At 38.2% G+C, this 19,319-nt stretch overlaps 1 protein-coding gene across 5 annotated transcripts in view; it reads right to left on the reverse strand.

Annotated features, from left to right (window-relative positions):
- stx1a (syntaxin 1A (brain)) overlaps positions 1-19,169 on the reverse strand; it is a 56,764-nt gene extending 37,595 nt beyond the window's left edge. For all 5 annotated transcript variants that reach the window (XM_028465230.1, XM_028465234.1, XM_028465231.1 and 2 more), the window contains exons 1-2: positions 18,815-19,169; positions 2,129-2,206 (exon numbers count right to left, since the gene is read on the reverse strand). In XM_028465230.1, the coding sequence (XP_028321031.1) occupies positions 2,129-2,206; positions 18,815-18,844 (108 nt within the window). In that variant the 5' untranslated portion in view covers positions 18,845-19,169. The remainder of the gene's footprint in view (positions 1-2,128; positions 2,207-18,814) is intronic.
- Positions 19,170-19,319: the final 150 nt, after the last annotated feature.

The raw sequence follows: 19,319 nt of genomic DNA on the forward strand, positions 1-19,319 counted from the left end.
ATGAAAACAAAGAAAAGTACATAAGAATTTAGTCAAAAGTCAGGGTAGAGTGGGAGCCAGATTCAGGTTCAAATGTTAGACATTACCACTCGGCCGGTGGTCAGTGAGGAGAGGAATGAGTCACTGTTGCCAGTCACTTAATGTCAGCCATGACGTCAGTGACTAACATTTAACAACAGTGAGCTGCAGGTGAGAAAGAATGTAGCATTTGGGTTTTCTCCATTTAAATCAGAGCTGGCAACAAGACAAAGATTCTTATTCCCAGTAATCTTTTATACTGGTGGCATGTGAAATATTTTTTAAGTTGAACTAAATCTTCACAACATGTTATGTATTGTCAAAGGTTTAAAAAAAAAAAAAAAACATCCAAAACACCTGTCTATTAGTGTGTTCTTAAGCTTCACCTCTAAATAACTGACATCCACACTCATCATGTATTAATATTTTATTACATATTATTCTCAGATCTTAACAAGATACTTTTCCCACAGTACTGTTAAATGTTAATAAGTGCATAATAATAACTATTAATTTTTAAGAAGCACTGTTTCCACTTTAGATCCAGTAGCTGCATGTTTTTTACTATTTCGATGCAGATACAGAAGATCAAGCTTTTCTATTTTTTGCTTCGCAGCAAATCCCTCAAATGTCTACACTACCTGATGCTAATGCTGCACTTTTTAAATGCAGTTGAGCTGTAAATTTGAGCTTTTTAGAGACATACAATGATATTTTGCAGCAAATGTTTATTATTGGCGGTGTATAAACGAGCATATTATGGCTACTCAGATTTTCTTGGGGTTTTCGTGGTTTGAATGGTTGAGTGTGATTAGGATAATAAAACCGATTTCTTCCAACTGTAACAGCATGCTCTAGTTGAGAACTAAAACGATACCTTAAAACTAAGAATCAGGGGTGGTGTGTAGCTCAGTGGGTTGAGCGCCCGCCCCATGTACAGAGGCTATAGTTCCTCACCTGCAGCGGGTCCAGGTTCGATTCCCGGCCTGGGACCCTTTCCTGCGTGTCATTCCCTGCTCTCTCCAACCCCCTTCCTGTCAAGCAACTGTCATATAAAGGCCACTAGAGCCCAAAAAATCCTTAAAAAAAAAAAAAAAAAAAAACTAAGAATCAATAGGGTAAATAAAAAAATGTGAAAAACCACTAACAGGATGAAAAACTGATTTACTTTCCAGTGATGCTGTTCTTCAAGTGTTCGTGTTTCATGTGCACAAAACTCATATCAAATTGCTTGGTGGACCTCTTTCATCCATTGCAAATGTTGCAAACTCAATAAAGCTCACCTTTGTATAGCAACATTTGCATTTGTATTTAATGACCTTCAAAGCTGGGGCCACCATGCACAAAAAAACAGCTAACCAAAAATGAAGTATACTGGAAGTGTACTTTTTAAACCTTCATCATTTTTTTATCTTTTACGTTGAATCATCCGATTTTCCCTACTGAAGCCCCCAGGTCAAATAAATAAGCATTGCAGAGGCCTCTTTACTAGAAAGATGTCACACAGAGTATAGACAGGCTGGCTCCATGTGACTGATGATGCACAGCAGGTCTCTATCTCTCAGGGGAGGAGATGTAAATTTAGTTTACACTGAAATGAGGGCCCTCCTCTGAGAGCCTTAGTAACGTTCAGTTCATGTGCCCAGCATGTAGAGGGAAAAATGAACTGAATAATGCACTTTGAATAGAAGCTCCTGCTCACATGCTTGGCATGTGCTCTCTTGGTTTGACAGAAAGAAGGACACGGATGAAATGTGTGGAAATAATGATGTTTGTTTTCAGAGCTGGACTGAGAATGCACATTTTTTTCAAGCAGTAAATGCCTTTAAAATGTAACTAACAACACAAAAATCCACACAGAACAAGTAACATATACATTATTAGTGTATTTGCTCACAGAAGACAACAGACATCACGAGACTAATGAAAGCAGAGAGCGGTACGTTAAGATAGGATAATATAGAGGCACATGATATGTCTTTAAATTAAGGATGGCAACTTTATAATCTGCCATGAAAATGTCACTATTCAAAAATAATAATAATAATTATGAGTGGGAACAACAGACAATGTGGATAAGCAAAGGATGAAGTTATAATGGAAGACAAACCTGTTCAAAGAATTCATCCATGAAGCCTTTATCCATCCCCACAGCAACTTCATCCTCTTCCTCTGCTGCCTCTTTGCCCTACATGAACACAAGCAGCATCAATATTACAAGAAAATGAAATACAATATAAAACTATCTTTAATATAAACAGCACTGGAGTGGTGACATCCTAAGTTTAAATCAAGGTTAATTGAAAGCATATAATCCACAAAGTGATTAGAGACAAAGAGTACTCAAGCACACGTGCAATTACAACCACAGTGATTTACAAGGTATTATTAAATTAATACCCAGAGAATAACAGAACATTGAGTCAAACAAGTGGAGAACATGTCAGCTCAGATAACAGAATTCAATAAAAAAATCTTGATTTTATAAAACTCAAATACAATCATTAATATGTCATCAAATCCTGGAAGAGGTTGGTTAAAGACTTGCGTAAAAAACACATACTGGGTTAACCAGCTGGTGTGTTACTAGTCTAAAGTCACAAAATTCCACGACCGGCATCCAGAAATCTCTGCAGCGTGTTACATCTGTTCAGTTAAATCTGCACAAAATACAGCAAGCTTCATCGTACTCTCACTCTCCAAGCAGGTCCACAAATAAACATTCAAATGCCAATTCCAGCCTTAAACTGCAGCTGATTACAAAGGCAAGCTGCCCATCATCTTTACTGTACTTTCCTGCTTTTTAAACCTTTCTATGCTTCTGCTCTTATAACTGACAAATAAATGCATTTATCTGTGATTACATATGAGCCATTACACAGCATGAACCCCCACAGCTTTTTCTTTTTTTTTTGAATGTCGCAGTCAAAAATGTCATTTTTCACAGGCTTCAGCCAGTAACAGCAACAGGGCCTTTGATTTTCCGTGATCACGGATAAAATTGGAGTAGTGATCCTATGATTAAAAATGCATGCAGAGCTTCATCTGAGGTGTGTTTTTAATATTTTGTGATGAACAAGCAAACAATTATGACTGCATTAAAATCTGAAAAGGCACTGGTTCAAAGACAGGTTTAGCTGTTGGTGTATTAGCTGAACTGGTGGTTATTCTACCTGGTGATGTGTCACCGCAGAAACATCTACAATTGCACGGCACACGGTTGTGCGGGGCTTTGTGCAAAGCGTGAGGGTGATTCGCCGGTTGCCAGTAGTTAGGTAATTAAATGTTTCACAGATAATGTTGGCAGTGGCTATCTGTACGGTTGTCGTATCAATATACCGACATTCTATCCGTACGCAGCACCCCTATTTGGCCAGTTTAGGTCATTTGATAGGTCAGTCATTGGCCAGTTTAGGTGACGTGACTAAGACCTAACCCTAACCCTACCCCTAAATCTAATCCTAACCGTAAGACGTTACAAGCGTACGTGTATTTCGGTAAACATATTAATAGCACCGGGGGTTGTCCGTATGGCTACCGTGCGAATAGACACTTTTGATAATGTTTTAGGACTCTATTAACCCTGTTTAACCTGTTTGGCATGATTTTTGAAAGTTTAAGCGGTTAAGGACGCTGGGCTTGTAATCGGAGGGTTGCCGGTTCAAGCCTCACCTGGGCCATCACTGTGGGATGTTGAGCATCCAAACCCCAAACTGCTCCCCAGGCGCCGCAAAAATGGCTGCCCACTGCTCCTCAGGGATGGGTTAAATGCAGAGGACAAATTCCATGTATGCAATAACATTACATGGCCAATTAAAGGCGAAAACCCCGATTGAAACTTTTAAATTTGTATACCCTGAAACAGAATTTGGTGAAAATCAATGGTCAGTATGACATTTAGCCAATCATCATTGAGAGGACATTTTCCATGTAACTCTGCCTTAAAAGACTGATATCGGAAGTCCTGTGCATTGAAAATGTAATGCACACATAAATAAACATAGATTTATAAACCACATACAAAGAATATTCAGATTTAATGTGCTACATAAATGTGACCAGTTGCACAGCATTGAGTAAAATAGCATATGTGCACCAGTGGTGCATAAATAATTTATAAAAAAAACCATCATTTGAAAAGAGCGAGCAATTATTCAAAGGAAAATCTTCTCTACCTGCTTGTTCTGCCTACCATAACTAAGTGAAGGTGTAAACCAGGTGCACAGTCTATCAGTAGGGCAACACATGATAGACTGTGGCTCAGGACGTAACATTTGCCATAAAAGAAACTACTGTTGAATACAGGCATTGGTAGGCTGTTTTTTCTATATTTAAATAGTACAGTAATTAAATAAAACTTAAAATAACATTTATACTATGAAATCTAAAGAAAAAAAATACTAAACATTAGATTAACAAAACCTGTAACTATTTGGCAGTTAATATACAATAATGTGCTGGTGGTGCAAAGAAAAAAAACTGGGAAAACAGAAAGAAAAACATATTCCTGAGAAATTGGAACAGATTTTAGTGAGAGGAATCCTGAGCTTTTGCATTCCTGCTATTATTATCCAAACCCACTCAAACCAAAATCAGTCAAACTAAGCTCCTATTGTCTTCTTTCAGTTTAAATAATTTGTCTTTACAAAAAAAAATTCTCACAAAAACTTTTATCCTCTGCCAAGATTTAAGTTTTGGTAATCGGTGTTATCAGCTGTCAGTAAAATAAAAATTGTGCATGTGGTTGAGATGTATCTCGGCTTGACAGACATTCAAAGCAGAGAACAGCAAGGCAGCAGCAGGAAGCAGAAGAGGTCTTCAAGAAATAATCCAAAATAGGCCCAGAGAGCACTGGCAGTGTGCTCAAACTTCAGGGTGAGAAGCAGTATCTCCTGGTTTTGGTCCAGGCACACTATAGAGTGGTGAAGAGGCGTGAAGCATGACTATTACAACCCCAACCCAGAGCTGAAGCTCCTGCTGAGCCATAAAGAGACTGGCACTGGCCTTTAGCAAAGCAGTCTTGACTCAATCTCTCGAGATTACTTACCACACACAACAGATGCTCCAAGTCATGCACACAAACACCTCTACATATGGTCACCGATAAAAGAATGGGAAACTGAGCGTTTGATCCCCAAAAAGAATTAAGTCCCATCAAACTGTAACATTACAATGCAGCCTGTATTTAGGTTGCGCTCGAGTGACCTGGTCATAGAGTTTACCTGATTAGAGAGTTGTTCTAGGCATCACACCAGCATAAAGCCTCTCTCAAAAGACTTGAGTGCCTGTGCATCCAGTGTGCACACAAAAGGAGGACGTACAAGCTAAAACAGCAATTACTGAGAGACGCTGTTTTGTACAAGGAAAGAAGTTGAAAGGAGATTCTTGTAAAAAACAAAACAATCATGCTTGCAATCTGAGACCACTCAGACACCTCAAGGTTTTAAGTGAGAATGAGCTTGAGAAGTAAAGTGAGAGACCGTCAAGCGGATATAAAAACCTGTGTGGGCGACACATTGCTGGGCTTTTGTTTCCGTAATAAAGCAGACCTGTATCCTGGGCCGAGTCAGACGTGACTCAGAAAGAATCAGCTGCACCAAGAAGCTCTGTGAGCATAACCATATTAGTAGCACCAACATCTCAATGGACAAAAGCTCAACCCCTCATTAGAATAATGGACACAATCTGAGCCGGTCAGACAGACTCGTGTGTAAATAAAAATTTATGAGACAACCGCGAAACAACTCCGCTCTGGGTTATTTTGAGTTGACTTTGGTTACTGAAGCATGAAGTTCTGTTCTTTATGACTTCAACTAGCATATTTTGCAAAAAAAAAAAAAAAAAAAAAAAAGAAAAAGAAAATTACAATTTTCTCAGAAAACAAAGGTTTTGTGCTTTTTCTTCTTTTCTCTCAAGCCGACTTGTTCCTGAGTTTCTCATGGCGCGTCAAAATGAAGTTATGGTTATAGTTAGGCATTTGATAAATAGACAAATAATTAAAACTGGGATTTAGTCCACCTTCCTAATTAGAGGTTGACATTATATCTGTTGGGATTTAGTCAGGGATTCATAAAAGCTGAATGCTGCCTGTGGAAAAAGGTTAACCTTCTCAGTGAAGAAGCTTTCACATCTTGATTGTAGGAAAGTTGTGTGTTGTCAAATGTCACAGAGCTTTGTCAATATCGATTTGTTCTGTGTCAAGTTAAACAAATAATTTCAATATAGGAAATACAACCTCTTTAAGTACTTTTAACTAATTTTACTTTGTTTCTATTTTTACTGGTTAACTCTTTGAGGTCATCCAACCTTAAAAAGATTAAAGAAACAGTGGCTGAATACAGCTTCTTGCTACTTGAGCCAATGTTAGTGATGTCTTCATTATCAGTTGACTATGAGCACAGGGCGAGTTTGATGAGAACTACAAATGGCACCTGGTGCCAGAAAATTCGAAAATATGTAAGAGTAACGTTACAGATGGGGTACTTTTTATTGGCAGACTACGCTGTTAAAAGAAAAGCCTTGTAAAAATTGGCAAATCAGATGAAAGTGGTTTTGGGGATGGAGTGCTTTGAAAAGCCAGAAACTAAATCGTCTTGTAAGACATGACATGAGGGGCTGAGCTGAAGGGCTGCTGTCATAAATGTTCGTGTTTGTTATGATGAACGAAAGAAACTGATTGTGATTTTTTTTTAAAAGTTTTAGACAGTTGTTTGAGGAAAAAAAAGATATTTGGCAAGTAAAAAAAACTATAAAGGCCCTTTCTAATCTGTTTAACATTTAATAATAATAATAATAATAATAATAATAATAATAATAATACATTTTATTTGCATAATGCTTTTACAGTGCTCAAAGACGCTTTACAGGGATAAACAATAAGTAAAAAACAGAGGCATAGGCTTAAGTAAAAACAAAATGTAATAAACAAGATAGACTACAAGATAAAATGGCTATACATTAAAAGCAGTCCAGAATAAGTGGGTTTTGAGGTGTTTTTTGAAGGCGAGAAGGTCAGCACAAACACAACCCCAATCACAAATAAAAGCCATAACCCTGTCCCCATGTATACATAATTAGAAATTACATTAGATTACAAATGCAACAACACTAAGCTAGTGACCATGAAGATTGAAGCTAAATGGTTTCAGTAAATTGCTTGTGTACACACCAAAAACCTGCTATGTTTACAGAGTTAGGAATACGTGGTGTAGAACGGGATGTAGAGTTTTCTGTTCTTTGGTTGATTATACCCACTTTAGTCATGATGCTGTAGGTTTAGGCTGCTGGAACACCTTGTGAGTTGATTTTTTTTTTACTATTCTTTAGCCTTTGCTTCGCTCTCAACCAATCTTCTCTATGTCTGCTTTGGCTTTCCAACTATTCTCTTTACTTGACGGTTTCAGTTGAGTGCTTTTTTGGCAATGATGCTATCTGGTCTGTATAGGGTATGACCAATTCACCCCTACTGGCTGGTGTTGGGACCTAGTCGGGCCATCTGATGTTCAGGAAGTAGTGTTGGCATCTGTTGGCGAAGGTCGGGAGCTTGTTGGTATTAATCACTCTCTAGGTCTTCCCAGTTCTGATCTGATTCACTTGTCCAAGGCATCTTTTATTCCATCAAGCATCATTCTGGTCAGGAGATCGCTTGGGATAGACAGCAGCAAAATCCCTTGCCAATTGTTGCACTGGGAGCAGTCTCCTTTCTTAAGGAATTTGACCATGTAACCTCATATCCAGTCTGTGAAGATTTTCTCCATTACCCAGCTCTTCTATGTTACAAGTTGTAGCATCTCTGTTGTTGCTGCTGGGTCTGCCTTAAGTGCTTCAGGGGTATGCCGTCGGAGCCTGCAGCCTTGCCGTTCTTCAAGCTCTTTATGGCTGTGGTGATTTCCAGTTTGGTAGGTTTATCTTCTGTTTGAGATTGTTCCTAGCAACTGTCTTTTTTCTTGACAACTATCTTGGTCCAGGTCTCTAAAGTCATCCATTCTGAAAGCTCTTTTTCTCTTTTTCCCAGGACTTTAACACAAGTTGTTGTCCATGTTTATTAGAGCACTTACCAGTGATTTTTTTTCTTTTTATTATTTCTTCATTATGTTCTGTAAGGGGCCTCAAATCTGTTATTTACTAAGCTTTATTTTCTCTTTCTTCAGATACTGGATGTTTACCTTGCGCTGTGGTTTGCCAGAAGACTAAGCTGTAAACTTAGGCTTGTAGCTTGCTTCAACTAGCTGTTAATCTGAAGGAGCATCTGCTCCCTGTCTAATTACATCTTGTAGACTCTAAACTTCATGTGTGGGATGTGGTCAATCTGGTTTTTGGTTTTGCCGCTGTACGAGGTGGGGTGGCTAACCCTATGCATAACTATCCACCTTTATTGAGGCTTTGGACTGGCAGGATGTTCCCTGAATGATGGATCCAGGCAGAGGTTCCTTTGGCTCTTCTCAAATCTTAGTTTTTTTTGCAGACTATGGCATGCTCTATTATTGTTTTTAATAATAATTTGTAATAAAAGCCTTTTTCTATATTTGTAAATCAGCATTAGTGATAATGTGAACTAAATGTGAACGTCAAAAAATCAACGAGGACCAATTAGCAACAACTTCTTTTAGTTTGAGCATTGAACATTTCTCCACATCTTTCATGTTAGGTGAAGTGAAATCTCCAAATTACCAACGACAGAGTAAAAGCATGTCTGCCAGCAATAGTCTGGACCACATAAGACTGTATTGGCATTTTTTTAATCCAACCCATTTTATTGTTTTAGTTTCCTTTTGGTTAGAATGGATTGTATTTGTTCCTAAAGCTCAGATGTTTTGCATTTCATTTAACATATATCTCACGGAGGATAACGAGCAGATTTTATCAAGCCTGCCCTCAGCATGCAGAGTTCAGTAGTTTCAAAAGAAAAATAATGTGGGTGAGAAAGGAGATGAAGATGAAGCGCTGCCACCACCACGGCAGCATGTGCATGCACAACAATTCCCTTCTCCTAACAATCCTGCTCAATGTCCACCCCCTTTAATCATCTCCCTGCTTTTCTTTTGTCTGTCAACTTCTTGCGTTTCCATGCTTCTTTTTCAAGAATAGAGCTTCACCACAAAATCACGACATCTCCAACCCCACACAACACAGTCTCAGCTGCTTATGGCTGCTCATCCTCCATGCACCATGCACTCTACCTTAAAGACATAAAAACCTACAGCATGCCTTCAAGATAAATAAATCAAAAGTATTTATTCTAAAAAAATTAGATAATTCACTCAATGGTTGAAAATTGCTGCTTGGAAGTTTGTTTTTAACTCCACCAATAACAATGGTTATTTGGTGAAATAGTCATGTGACTCAAACTTTATAAGGTGTTTTGCGCATGGCATTGGTAGATTTGGAGGCCCCTCATAGAATGCAATGAAGTGGAAAAGTGGTTCCTCGTCAGACACGCTTGACATCACTTTTGTCCTGCTTTGTTTATGGTTTTCCCTGTGATATTACTTTGGCCGTGTTTGTGTATTTCCATGAAAAACCAAAATATCAACATCCACTATTGCTTTGCTTTGGTTTTCATAGCAAAAAGCACCAGAAATATCACTTTGGCAATGTTTTTGGGGTCACACTGGCATCAGTAGTGGATGAGGACAACTTTTGGATGACATACAGGTACACTTTAAAAATGTTATTTATGCTTCCTCACAGCCTAGTCTCCTGACTTTTTCTTAAATTATTCATTAAAGACATGGCATTTAAGCACTATTTGCTAATGCCACATTGTAAATAGGTAAACACACAACTCTCTGGTCTTCGAAGAGAGCAGACGGGTTTTCACTCGCTCCGATAACACGACCTTGGGAGATTAACAGCTCACAGCTACAGCTGAACAGCCTGAGAAAAGAAAACTTGGGCCCAAGACGTAAAGAAAAATGGTTAAAAAAACGCATGGAGGCCCTCCAGAACCTGATCTGGGTTTGGAAGAGGTCAAGGAGATGACACGAAACCTCAAAGACGATCTATCTGCCGAGATAAAGTCTTTGGAAAACGATCTATCTGCCGAAATAAAGTCGTTGGAAAAGACACTGGAAAAATCATTGGAAAGCCTTCAAAGTGAAGTAAAGGTAACAACAGAATGTAATGAATGCTGAAGAGATAAAACTGCTGAACGCGAGGGTTGAAGAGCTGGAACAAAAGGAAAGAGAGAAAGATGTCATCATTACAGGCCTAAAGATAACACCCAGGAGTTACGCGAGTGCGTTGAGATGGACAACGGAACCAAGTGACGAAGACACAAAATCGATTGAACAATAGGTCATTGATTACTTGGAATTGAAGGACATTGTCTTGAACCCTGACAACATCAACTCCTGCCAACTCCTGCCAAAGCGTAATGACACCAGAGCTGTAAAAATCACCTTCACGAATGTGAAATTTAAAGCAACGAGATGGAACTTAACTGGTCATTGAACACAATCGACTCAATCTTCACGAACAGAAGATCCCTACAACATGAACCAGCGTGTCCAAAAGAGACATTCCCGAGTGGTTACGTCATGGATGGAAAGGGAAAAACCCAAATGCTGTGCCTCTCAATCCTCTCAGTGGAAGATGTGGAGGACCTCTACCTGTTAGGGGTCATGATCATTGGCCTGCTAATGATGGGGGTATGTGCCTTTCTAATCCTTCGTATGCTAAGAAAACTTTCTGAAGATATCAAGGTACTTTGAAAGAAGATGAACTTTTCTTTTGAACTGGAGGAACGCAAACAATGTCTGGGAATGAAATGCGCAGGGAACAAGGCCGACACGAACAACGATAGAGAGGAGGAATAAGAAAAGACAACACTGACTACAGATGACAATAAATCCTACACAAAAAAGGACAAAAAAAAAAAAAATGAAATCGTGTTCAGCGCAACCTAAGAGTGTTTGACCAGAGAGACAAGCTTTGATGTAAATTTTCTGTGTTCAAAACAGGGGACGGGACTTAGATAAGCAAACTGCTTCTCTAGTCTCTTTTTTCGGCATGTACAAAAAAAAAAAAAAAACTGAATAAATAAATAAAATAAAAATAAAACAGCCTTGGAATGGAAAAATAAGCCAACGTTGTAAAAATCCAATTAAATACACTCCAGGTCAGAAAATGAAAGTCTGCAGCCTTAACACCATCAGATACTGTATCTAACTCTGCCACTATAGACTGACCTGAGGTTGGTGACATTTTAAACTAACTTGACTTGTTCACTTTAGTTATAACTAGGCAGCAGGGATAAATATAAGTCCAAAAACAACTCAGGTGTATGCGTGTAGTTGGCAGCAGTTCATGTGTTTCCCAGTTGCTTCAAATTAATGACAACATGTTATAGAGTTTGATAGTGCAAAGTCTTAACATCTGTGTGTTTAAACTCTTTCCTTTTATAATGAATTGTTGGGAAAAAATTTTATACTCGTCACTCACTGCCATTGACGTAAAAATACGTCATTTCAAATCCAAACACTCGCTGCCATTGGCGTAAAAATACGTCAATTGTGTTTTCCGATGGGGGTTGCTAATGCAGAAATTGGGGCTACAAGGGAAGATTGTGAAGCTACCAGTAGCTCAAAGCAGCTCACACTCGACCAGGGCATGTGTGGAACTAAGTGGACTATTGAGAGTGTTGTGATGAGAGAGAACAATCAACAAAGAGGTAAAACTCGGCATGTCCGGGAGGAGGAGGAAGTTGCGTGTGTGGGAAGAGACTTGGAGGAAGGCCAAATTACAGTAAGTAAACCATACAACTCTGACCCAGATAGCAAAATAATAATAATTTTGCCATTAAAAGCCCGGTCTCAGTGTTGTTTTTGTTGTAGAAGAAAACCAATGTTGAGGTGTCGCTAAATTAAAAAAAAAATGTTTCAAAGTCACTGAAACAAGCTAAAAACAAAAACAAAAATTCTGATGAAAGTAGAGACTCTAGTCTTTCAGAATCTAGTTAGATTAGTTTAGATTTCAGATTGTCATAGCACAAAATATTCTGTGGGTCTTTAAAAATCAAAATGCTGGAATGAGGGAGGTAGTCGTTCTGAAAACGGCTGGCAGTGAATGAGTTAAATTAATTAACAGAGAAAAATGAACAAAAAGTTAACGCTGTGATATTCAAAGGCCTTGTGATAAGTTGACAACAGTTTAAGCAGAGAAGTGTTGACGCTCAAGACCCAGAAAAATCAAAGACTGGCACCCATTGACTTTTACATTCATCCCATTAGTTAATGTGTCACTCTAATGCCAAACAAACAGCAGCGAGTAACCCCAGCAGGCACACAAAGAGTGACCTAAACCAGCAACAGCATTGACAAACAGACCTGCACAGAGCAGATAAAGTAAAGGAAAATATTCTGCAAGGGCTGACAAGAATCTGTCAGATAGAGCACTGATAAGAAAATGACTAGAACTGATAAATTAAAAAATCACTGCTTAAAGAGGAACAAAGGGTTACTGTTAAAGAAGCAAAGATAATTTTAAAAACAAAGAACAAACACAATTATGATTAAAAAAATAAAATGAAAAAAATAAAAAAAAACTGGTACAGCTGATTCTTGTGTAGCTGATCTAAATGAATACATCTCTGTCTCCACTATATAAACAATACTATTTGATTGATAACAGTCCTCGTGGTGTGTGGAATATGGAACGATCTCATTACTTTATTTACCCCTTGGGCGTCAAAGCCTGACAAGGCTGACAAATACATAATGTCTGTGCCATCTGTCACCAAACCACAGCTGGTCTAACTGGGATTGATGGGACGAGGTGGTAGGAAAGAAGCCTCTGTGTGAGCTCCTTTACATTATAGAGTGTGGCATTCGTATGCAGGTAGAGAACTTACACAGAACATCATGCACGTTGGGCACTGAACGTGCGTTCACAGAAATATGAGCAAAACGGCGCTTTCTGCCAAAATGACACATGAACACATTGGTGATTAAATCTACAATGTGACTCAACAGCAACAAACACAGCAGCACATAAGCAACAAAACCTGCAACGCTCTTCTTGCTGTGAAAAAACATATTGGTTTCCATGCAATTTGATGCTTACGTAACTGCTTTCTAGAGTCTTCTATGAGAATGAAATATTAAATGTGCCTGAGTCTGAATTAAAAAAAGCAAGCATGGTAACACTTTATTTTAAGTTTTATACATAAGGCTGATGTTACGCTGTCATTAGCATGAATTAGTGTCACAAAGGCTGTCATTAAGTGTCGTTCGCTAAATTATGGCACCTATGGAGCTATGTTGGCCTTTTTTCGGTTAGGTGGAGGGATCTAGTGAGGTTAGGTAGGGTTAGGGTTATGGGTTAGGGTTAGGATTAAGGTTAGGGTAACGAACAACACTTTATGACAGCATTCATGACACCTTATTCATGCTAATGATAGGTGTCATCATATCATGATAATGTCAGCCTTTATGTATAAAACTTCAAGTAAAGTGTTATAGAGAGAATTGTTGTAAGAACATGTTTATTTCAAATAAAGGTACTATTATTTAGTAATTACAGTTTTGGATTTGTTCCAACAGCATTGTGTCAATGCCAATATTCAAATACGGCCACCACAAAGAACCGCAGGTTGCAGACCATGGCTTCAAAACTGAATCTACAAACAGGTGCTATTAACAAGTAAAGCATCCCCTCAAGCACCATGATTTAAGACATAGATGCAACTCCCCATCTAATCAAATCAGTTTTAAATTAAATTGCACCTGGGGCGCTGAATACTCTCAATATCCAATCAAAATCCAGTAGCAATTCTCAAAGGAAATTTTAAAATCCCCAAATCTCATCAGAAGGTATTACAGCTCCCAGAACAAAAAATGGAAACAAAGCCAAGATCTAAAGCAGTAAGAGGAAGTTGACACAAATTAATCTTCACGGCTTTGAATATGTCTCTGTGTGATGGACTTTGAACCTTTGGATAGATGGATGAAAGGATGGATGGTGGGTCAGCCAGGTCATGTGACCACCAAAAGATAAATAAATAAAAAACCCATTTCATTGTGTTCCCTTTCACACTCTCCAAAGTTCTTATATAAAGCGCACAGACATCATCCAATATGATGCTGTGATTTCCCTCCAAGGCCTTAACCTTTACAAAGTGGAAAGTGGAAAAGCAGATTAACTTGGGAGAGTAACTGGAAAACAATATTAATCAATTACTGAAGGGAAATAACTGTCTGTGACTTGCTGTTTGCTCAAGTGCTTATTTTCTTCTCCGTAATGCCTGAGACAGGAAGGGTAGCTCTGACTGCTATTACTCAGACACAACAACATGGTCAAAAATAATAAAAAAAAAGAAGTGGCCTTTGTGTCAAGTCCTCATGGTTTTCCCTGAATATTGAAGCCTCCCACTGGGGCATTTTCTTCCTCTGCCTCTCTATTGCACTGGAAGCAGGAGGAAGATACAGTACATCTCTGTATTACAACATTACCAACATGAATACAAGCACATCCATGGACACACTTCCAGCTACTGGCAAAGAAACACAAATTCACACAGCCATCAAACCAAAAAGCAGTATTGCTGATGCACTGCCTCTTAGTCTTTTTACATAAAAATACTTTAATTCCTAGTTTAGTCCATTGCACACGATCACAGCATCTTATTCAGCCACTGCTCAACACCTCAGAAACTGTCCACCTCCCAACGATAGGAACTTGGACTCCTTCCCAGACTTCAATGTTAAGTACAGAATCAAGACTCCTTACAGTTTTGTAATGGTAGCTTTAACTTACACATTGCTTTTAGTTCTTAAGGCACATAATAATAATAGTACAACTGTTATGTACGATTTCCCAATCCAATATTGATATGGGATGTTCTAATTTATTTTTTCATTCATTTTTATTCAACTGTAGAATATTCTTATGTTTAAAGTTAAAACGGATGCAACCCATTGATTAATAATAAACAAGCCTTTTTCTAACATTTCACATTACAAAATAACTGATAAAAAAATGTATGATTCATGCTAATATCTTATAGGATCAATATCGGTATCGGTCAACAATCAAGGCTGCACTACTGGTATCGTATTGAAAGTGAAAATGTTGTATTGGGGAACCCCTAACTATTAAAGCTGATATACTGAGTTTCTGAGAGGACGTCTTGATGTCCTGCCTTCAACAGCCTCACTTCCTCCCCCTGCCTCTGCAATCTACAAGAAGCCACGCCTCTACTTTTCTGCAAGCGCATCACGGAACATAACAAGGTTACATCAGGTCGCATTGATATAAGTCTATGGGTCAGGTATAAGCCAAAATCATATTTACCTGTTTTTTCGCATTTCAAAAGAATCATACATACGTAAACATAGATTTCTCAGAAACTCCGGATATCAGTTTTAATATCATTCATCTCCTCAAAAGGCTTTGAAGAGATTACTACATTTAAGTTCAAATATGACCAAACTGTTGATCCTACGTTTGTTACTTGGGTCTTTAGAAGTTGAAACCATAGAGTTTCATGCTTTTTCCAAAGGGAGATTTAGAAGGAAAACAATACAAATAAGGCCAAAAAATGACACAATCTGTTTTTCACATTTTTTTATTGGAGTTTTAAGATATCATGCCCTAAACATCATTAACATAATTCCTAGTAATCACATAATCAGATATTTACTTTCTCTTAGTTCTGCATTATGTGGGTTGGAGTGTGATGGGACTGAATGCAAGCACACATGGCAGGTGTGAAGTAATCTCTTCAGGTGGGCACTAGGGCTGGGTGATTTTGCCTACAATAAAAAAATCTCAGATTTTTTAAAGAAAAATTCGAGTTTCGTTTCGATTCGATTTTTTTCAATGCACTTAAAAATGGCTGCAGACATCAGACATATTGTCAAAAGTACAACTTTATTGCTGTGACTGTCCTCAAGAGTTAAAATGCATAGAACAATCCCAAACTAAAAAGTAAATGAGACTGTCATTCAACAATTTCAAGCTTTAAGCAAAAGCGCAACAGCAACTTCACAGTAGCTTCAATATTCTGGGCGAAATTGCCCAGCCCTAAGCTACAGTATATGTACAAAAAGGCAAGGCAATATTAATTACCTGGAATTATTGGTAAACTGCCTAGTGTACACACACACATACACAGCCATGGTTCTCTGTGTGGGAGGAGAAGGGGATTGATGAACACCTCCAGTGGCATGTAGAGGGCACACAGAATCCTCACGAGTGTTAACACGCCCTTAGCTAAAGCCAGATCGATAATAGGCCACTGTCAGAAAATAAATAAATAAATCCTCCTCCTGCACATTTAAAGTCAAACTCCTGCTGGGTGCCTTTTAGAAGAGGCTGCAAGAAGTATGAAATATGGCTGACACTTCAGTAGAAGGGATAAATACTCAGAGCGGGACGATATATCATGCAACAATATCATATCACAATATTAAAACGTCACAAGATATATTGTTGGTAGTACGAGTGGTGGTGGTATCTGCTAAATCTGTCCCAGGAAATGTAGACATGCTAATATTGTTGAAAAAGAACATGTATAAATCTTAAATCTGGCCTGTGTAGACCTCATGTGTCAAACGCAAGAGAGGGCCAAATCTGGCCATTTAAAGCGTCCAATTCGGCCTGCAGTAGAAAGCAAAAAAGTCAGAGAAACCATGAATCCTTGTGTGAATTACCAACTAATTCAAATGTAGTTATCTTCAAATTAATACACAAATTCAATGAAACTGCTCACTATTTGCAGGGCTCACATTTTCCCACGCTTATATCACACATGGAAGACATTTTTGATCTCGTATTTTTAAAAGAACTCTCAATTTTTGCAAAATCCTGCAATTTTCTTCAAATGACACCACAAAATTTCCCCAAATTACATAAAAATGGGTCAAAAAATCAAATAAATTGAAAGTGAAGATTCTACAGGGACTGAAATCTGTGACTTATGGCTTTTATATTATTAGTGCGGTACATAATTTATTTTATCATTTATTTAAACGTGGAAGTGATAACTAGAGCACAGTAATGATTAAGTTACTAATTTCTAGGGGTGTCTCGATCCGATATTGATATCGGATATCAGTCCGATATCAGTTAGAAAACGAATATTTTTTATAGGAGTGGATCTAAAATCTCCGATATAATATATATTGTTTTTCTTTATTTCTTTTTTCGATATCTTCTATTTTATTTATTTTATTCAATCATATAATATTCTTATTCTAAAAAAGTTAATTATCCATTAATCCATTGGTTTATAATAAATTAGTGGTTTTTTCCAATAATCAAGCCTTTTCTAACATTCCACACGACAAAATAAGTAATAAAAGTGTGTATGATTCGTGCTGATATCGTATCGGATCGATATCGGCAAATACTCAAGGCTGCAATATCAGTAGGGTTACGCACCGAGAACCGGTTCCTAACCTCCGGATCCGGAACCGTTACAAGATGTTTGCATTTCGATTGTTTTTTTCGATTCCTAAATGCCCACACTAGTTTATTTCCACGACTTGCTTGTTTGTTTACGAGGGGTTTGTATAAGGTGCGTTCAGAACGCGACTGTAGTGTGTGTCTCTCTTTTCATTATATCTATGTCTTTTAAGGTACTTATTAAATAGTCTCGGCTGGAGTCCGGGCCGCCGCCATCTTGGATTATGTCGTCACCAGCGCAAGTCGCACAAGCGCAGAATGACAAGAATTAACTTAATCTTTCTCAACTGGAACTGTTGATCAATTTGTCACATGACTGCTCCAGGGATTGAGTTTGTTTTATCTAGTTTCACATCTATCTGGGCTGTAGCTCTTTGTTTTTTAGACTGCTGACAACTTGTTTGTAGTGTTATTTCAGCAAGTTTCAGTTTTACACTTACAGTTGGGGACCTTTGTAATTGAATACCCTAATTACAGTACAGCAACCAAATTAACCTGTATCAACTAAGTGAATTAATAAAAATGGCCTGTGTAAAGGCTTTTTCAAATGAAAAAAATATCCTGTGAAATCTGTGATCTGTTGACCTGCACAACTCAAAGAATCGGAATTGAGAATCGTTTAGAACAGGAATCGAAATTGAGAATCGGAATCAGAATCGTTAAAATCCTGTTCAACTCTAAAATCGGTATTATATTGGAAGTAAAAAAGTTGTATCGGGACATCCCTGCCTAAAATTGGCCCACGTCAGATAAACTGCTCCATATTTGGCCCCTGAACTAAAATGAGTTCGACACCCCTGGTGTAGACTGTTTCAATATATTTATTTATTTATTTATTTATTTAAACATGCTATGCTAAATTCATGCACAAAGAGGAATCTTTTTTTTGAAGACTGTAATGATGATGACATGATTTGTTTTTAATTTTAGACTGGGATCAGTCTCTGTTTTCCTGTTCTATTTGCAGAGTGGCACTTATAGCACAAATTGGTCTTGCTTATGTTATTGTTTATTTTATATACAATTGAATTTAAAACGTTATACGCAGAGTATATGTAGGTATGCCCAGAGATAAAGTCGAATAAAAATCACGGTTATTTATTCAAAATGTTTTGGTTTTTTTGGGGGGTTTTTTCCCCAAAAGTATCGTATTGTATATCGTCTTGTCTCGTGAACTTTGAATATTGTCCTACCTCTAATACACACCATTGACTAAAGCTCTGCTGTCTATCAAGCGGCCTAATGAACAACTGCAGGTTGATGCATGTGTAAAAGTACAGACTAATTAAGTGTTTCATCCCCACACAGCTGACTTTTAGCACCTGTTACTTATGACAAGTGATTAAAAACACCAACACAGCGCCAGAAAGCACTAAAATCCACAACTTACCTGTCGAAGTTCCTGCATTCGGTCCTTCATGGCTGCTCTGGTTGTGTGTGATGGTGGAGATGAAGATGACGGTGTGAGGATAGTTTTCCTCGAGGCTGCTGAGAACACTTCACGGTACCGGGTGACGCGCGAGGAAAGGTGAGGCAGAGCCCTCCAGTTTTAACCCGTTACACACATGAGGTCTCCTCTAAGGTCCACAATCCACATGAATTCATTTTAAAATCATGGGTGCTCCGGTTAAGTCATGTGAAGGCTTGTTGAGACATAATGTGACTGTAGCACAGAGAACAGTGAGTGAGAATGAGTGAAAGTCGCCTGTAGCTCAAACACAGTCACAGTGCGTTCATCGACTTCACTGATAACGCCCTGATACTGTGTAGCAGCGGAAACAGCGCCCTCTGCTGGAGAACCCCAAGATTGCTTCTCAAGGCAACTACCGTACACGGAACAAAAATACATTTTAATTCCTACATTAAAGCTGCAGTCTGCAACTCTCATGAAAGTG

The sequence above is a fragment of the Gouania willdenowi genome, chromosome 13, assembly GCF_900634775.1.
Source record: "Gouania willdenowi chromosome 13, fGouWil2.1, whole genome shotgun sequence".
In the NCBI taxonomy this organism is placed as follows: Eukaryota; Metazoa; Chordata; class Actinopteri; order Blenniiformes; family Gobiesocidae; genus Gouania; species Gouania willdenowi.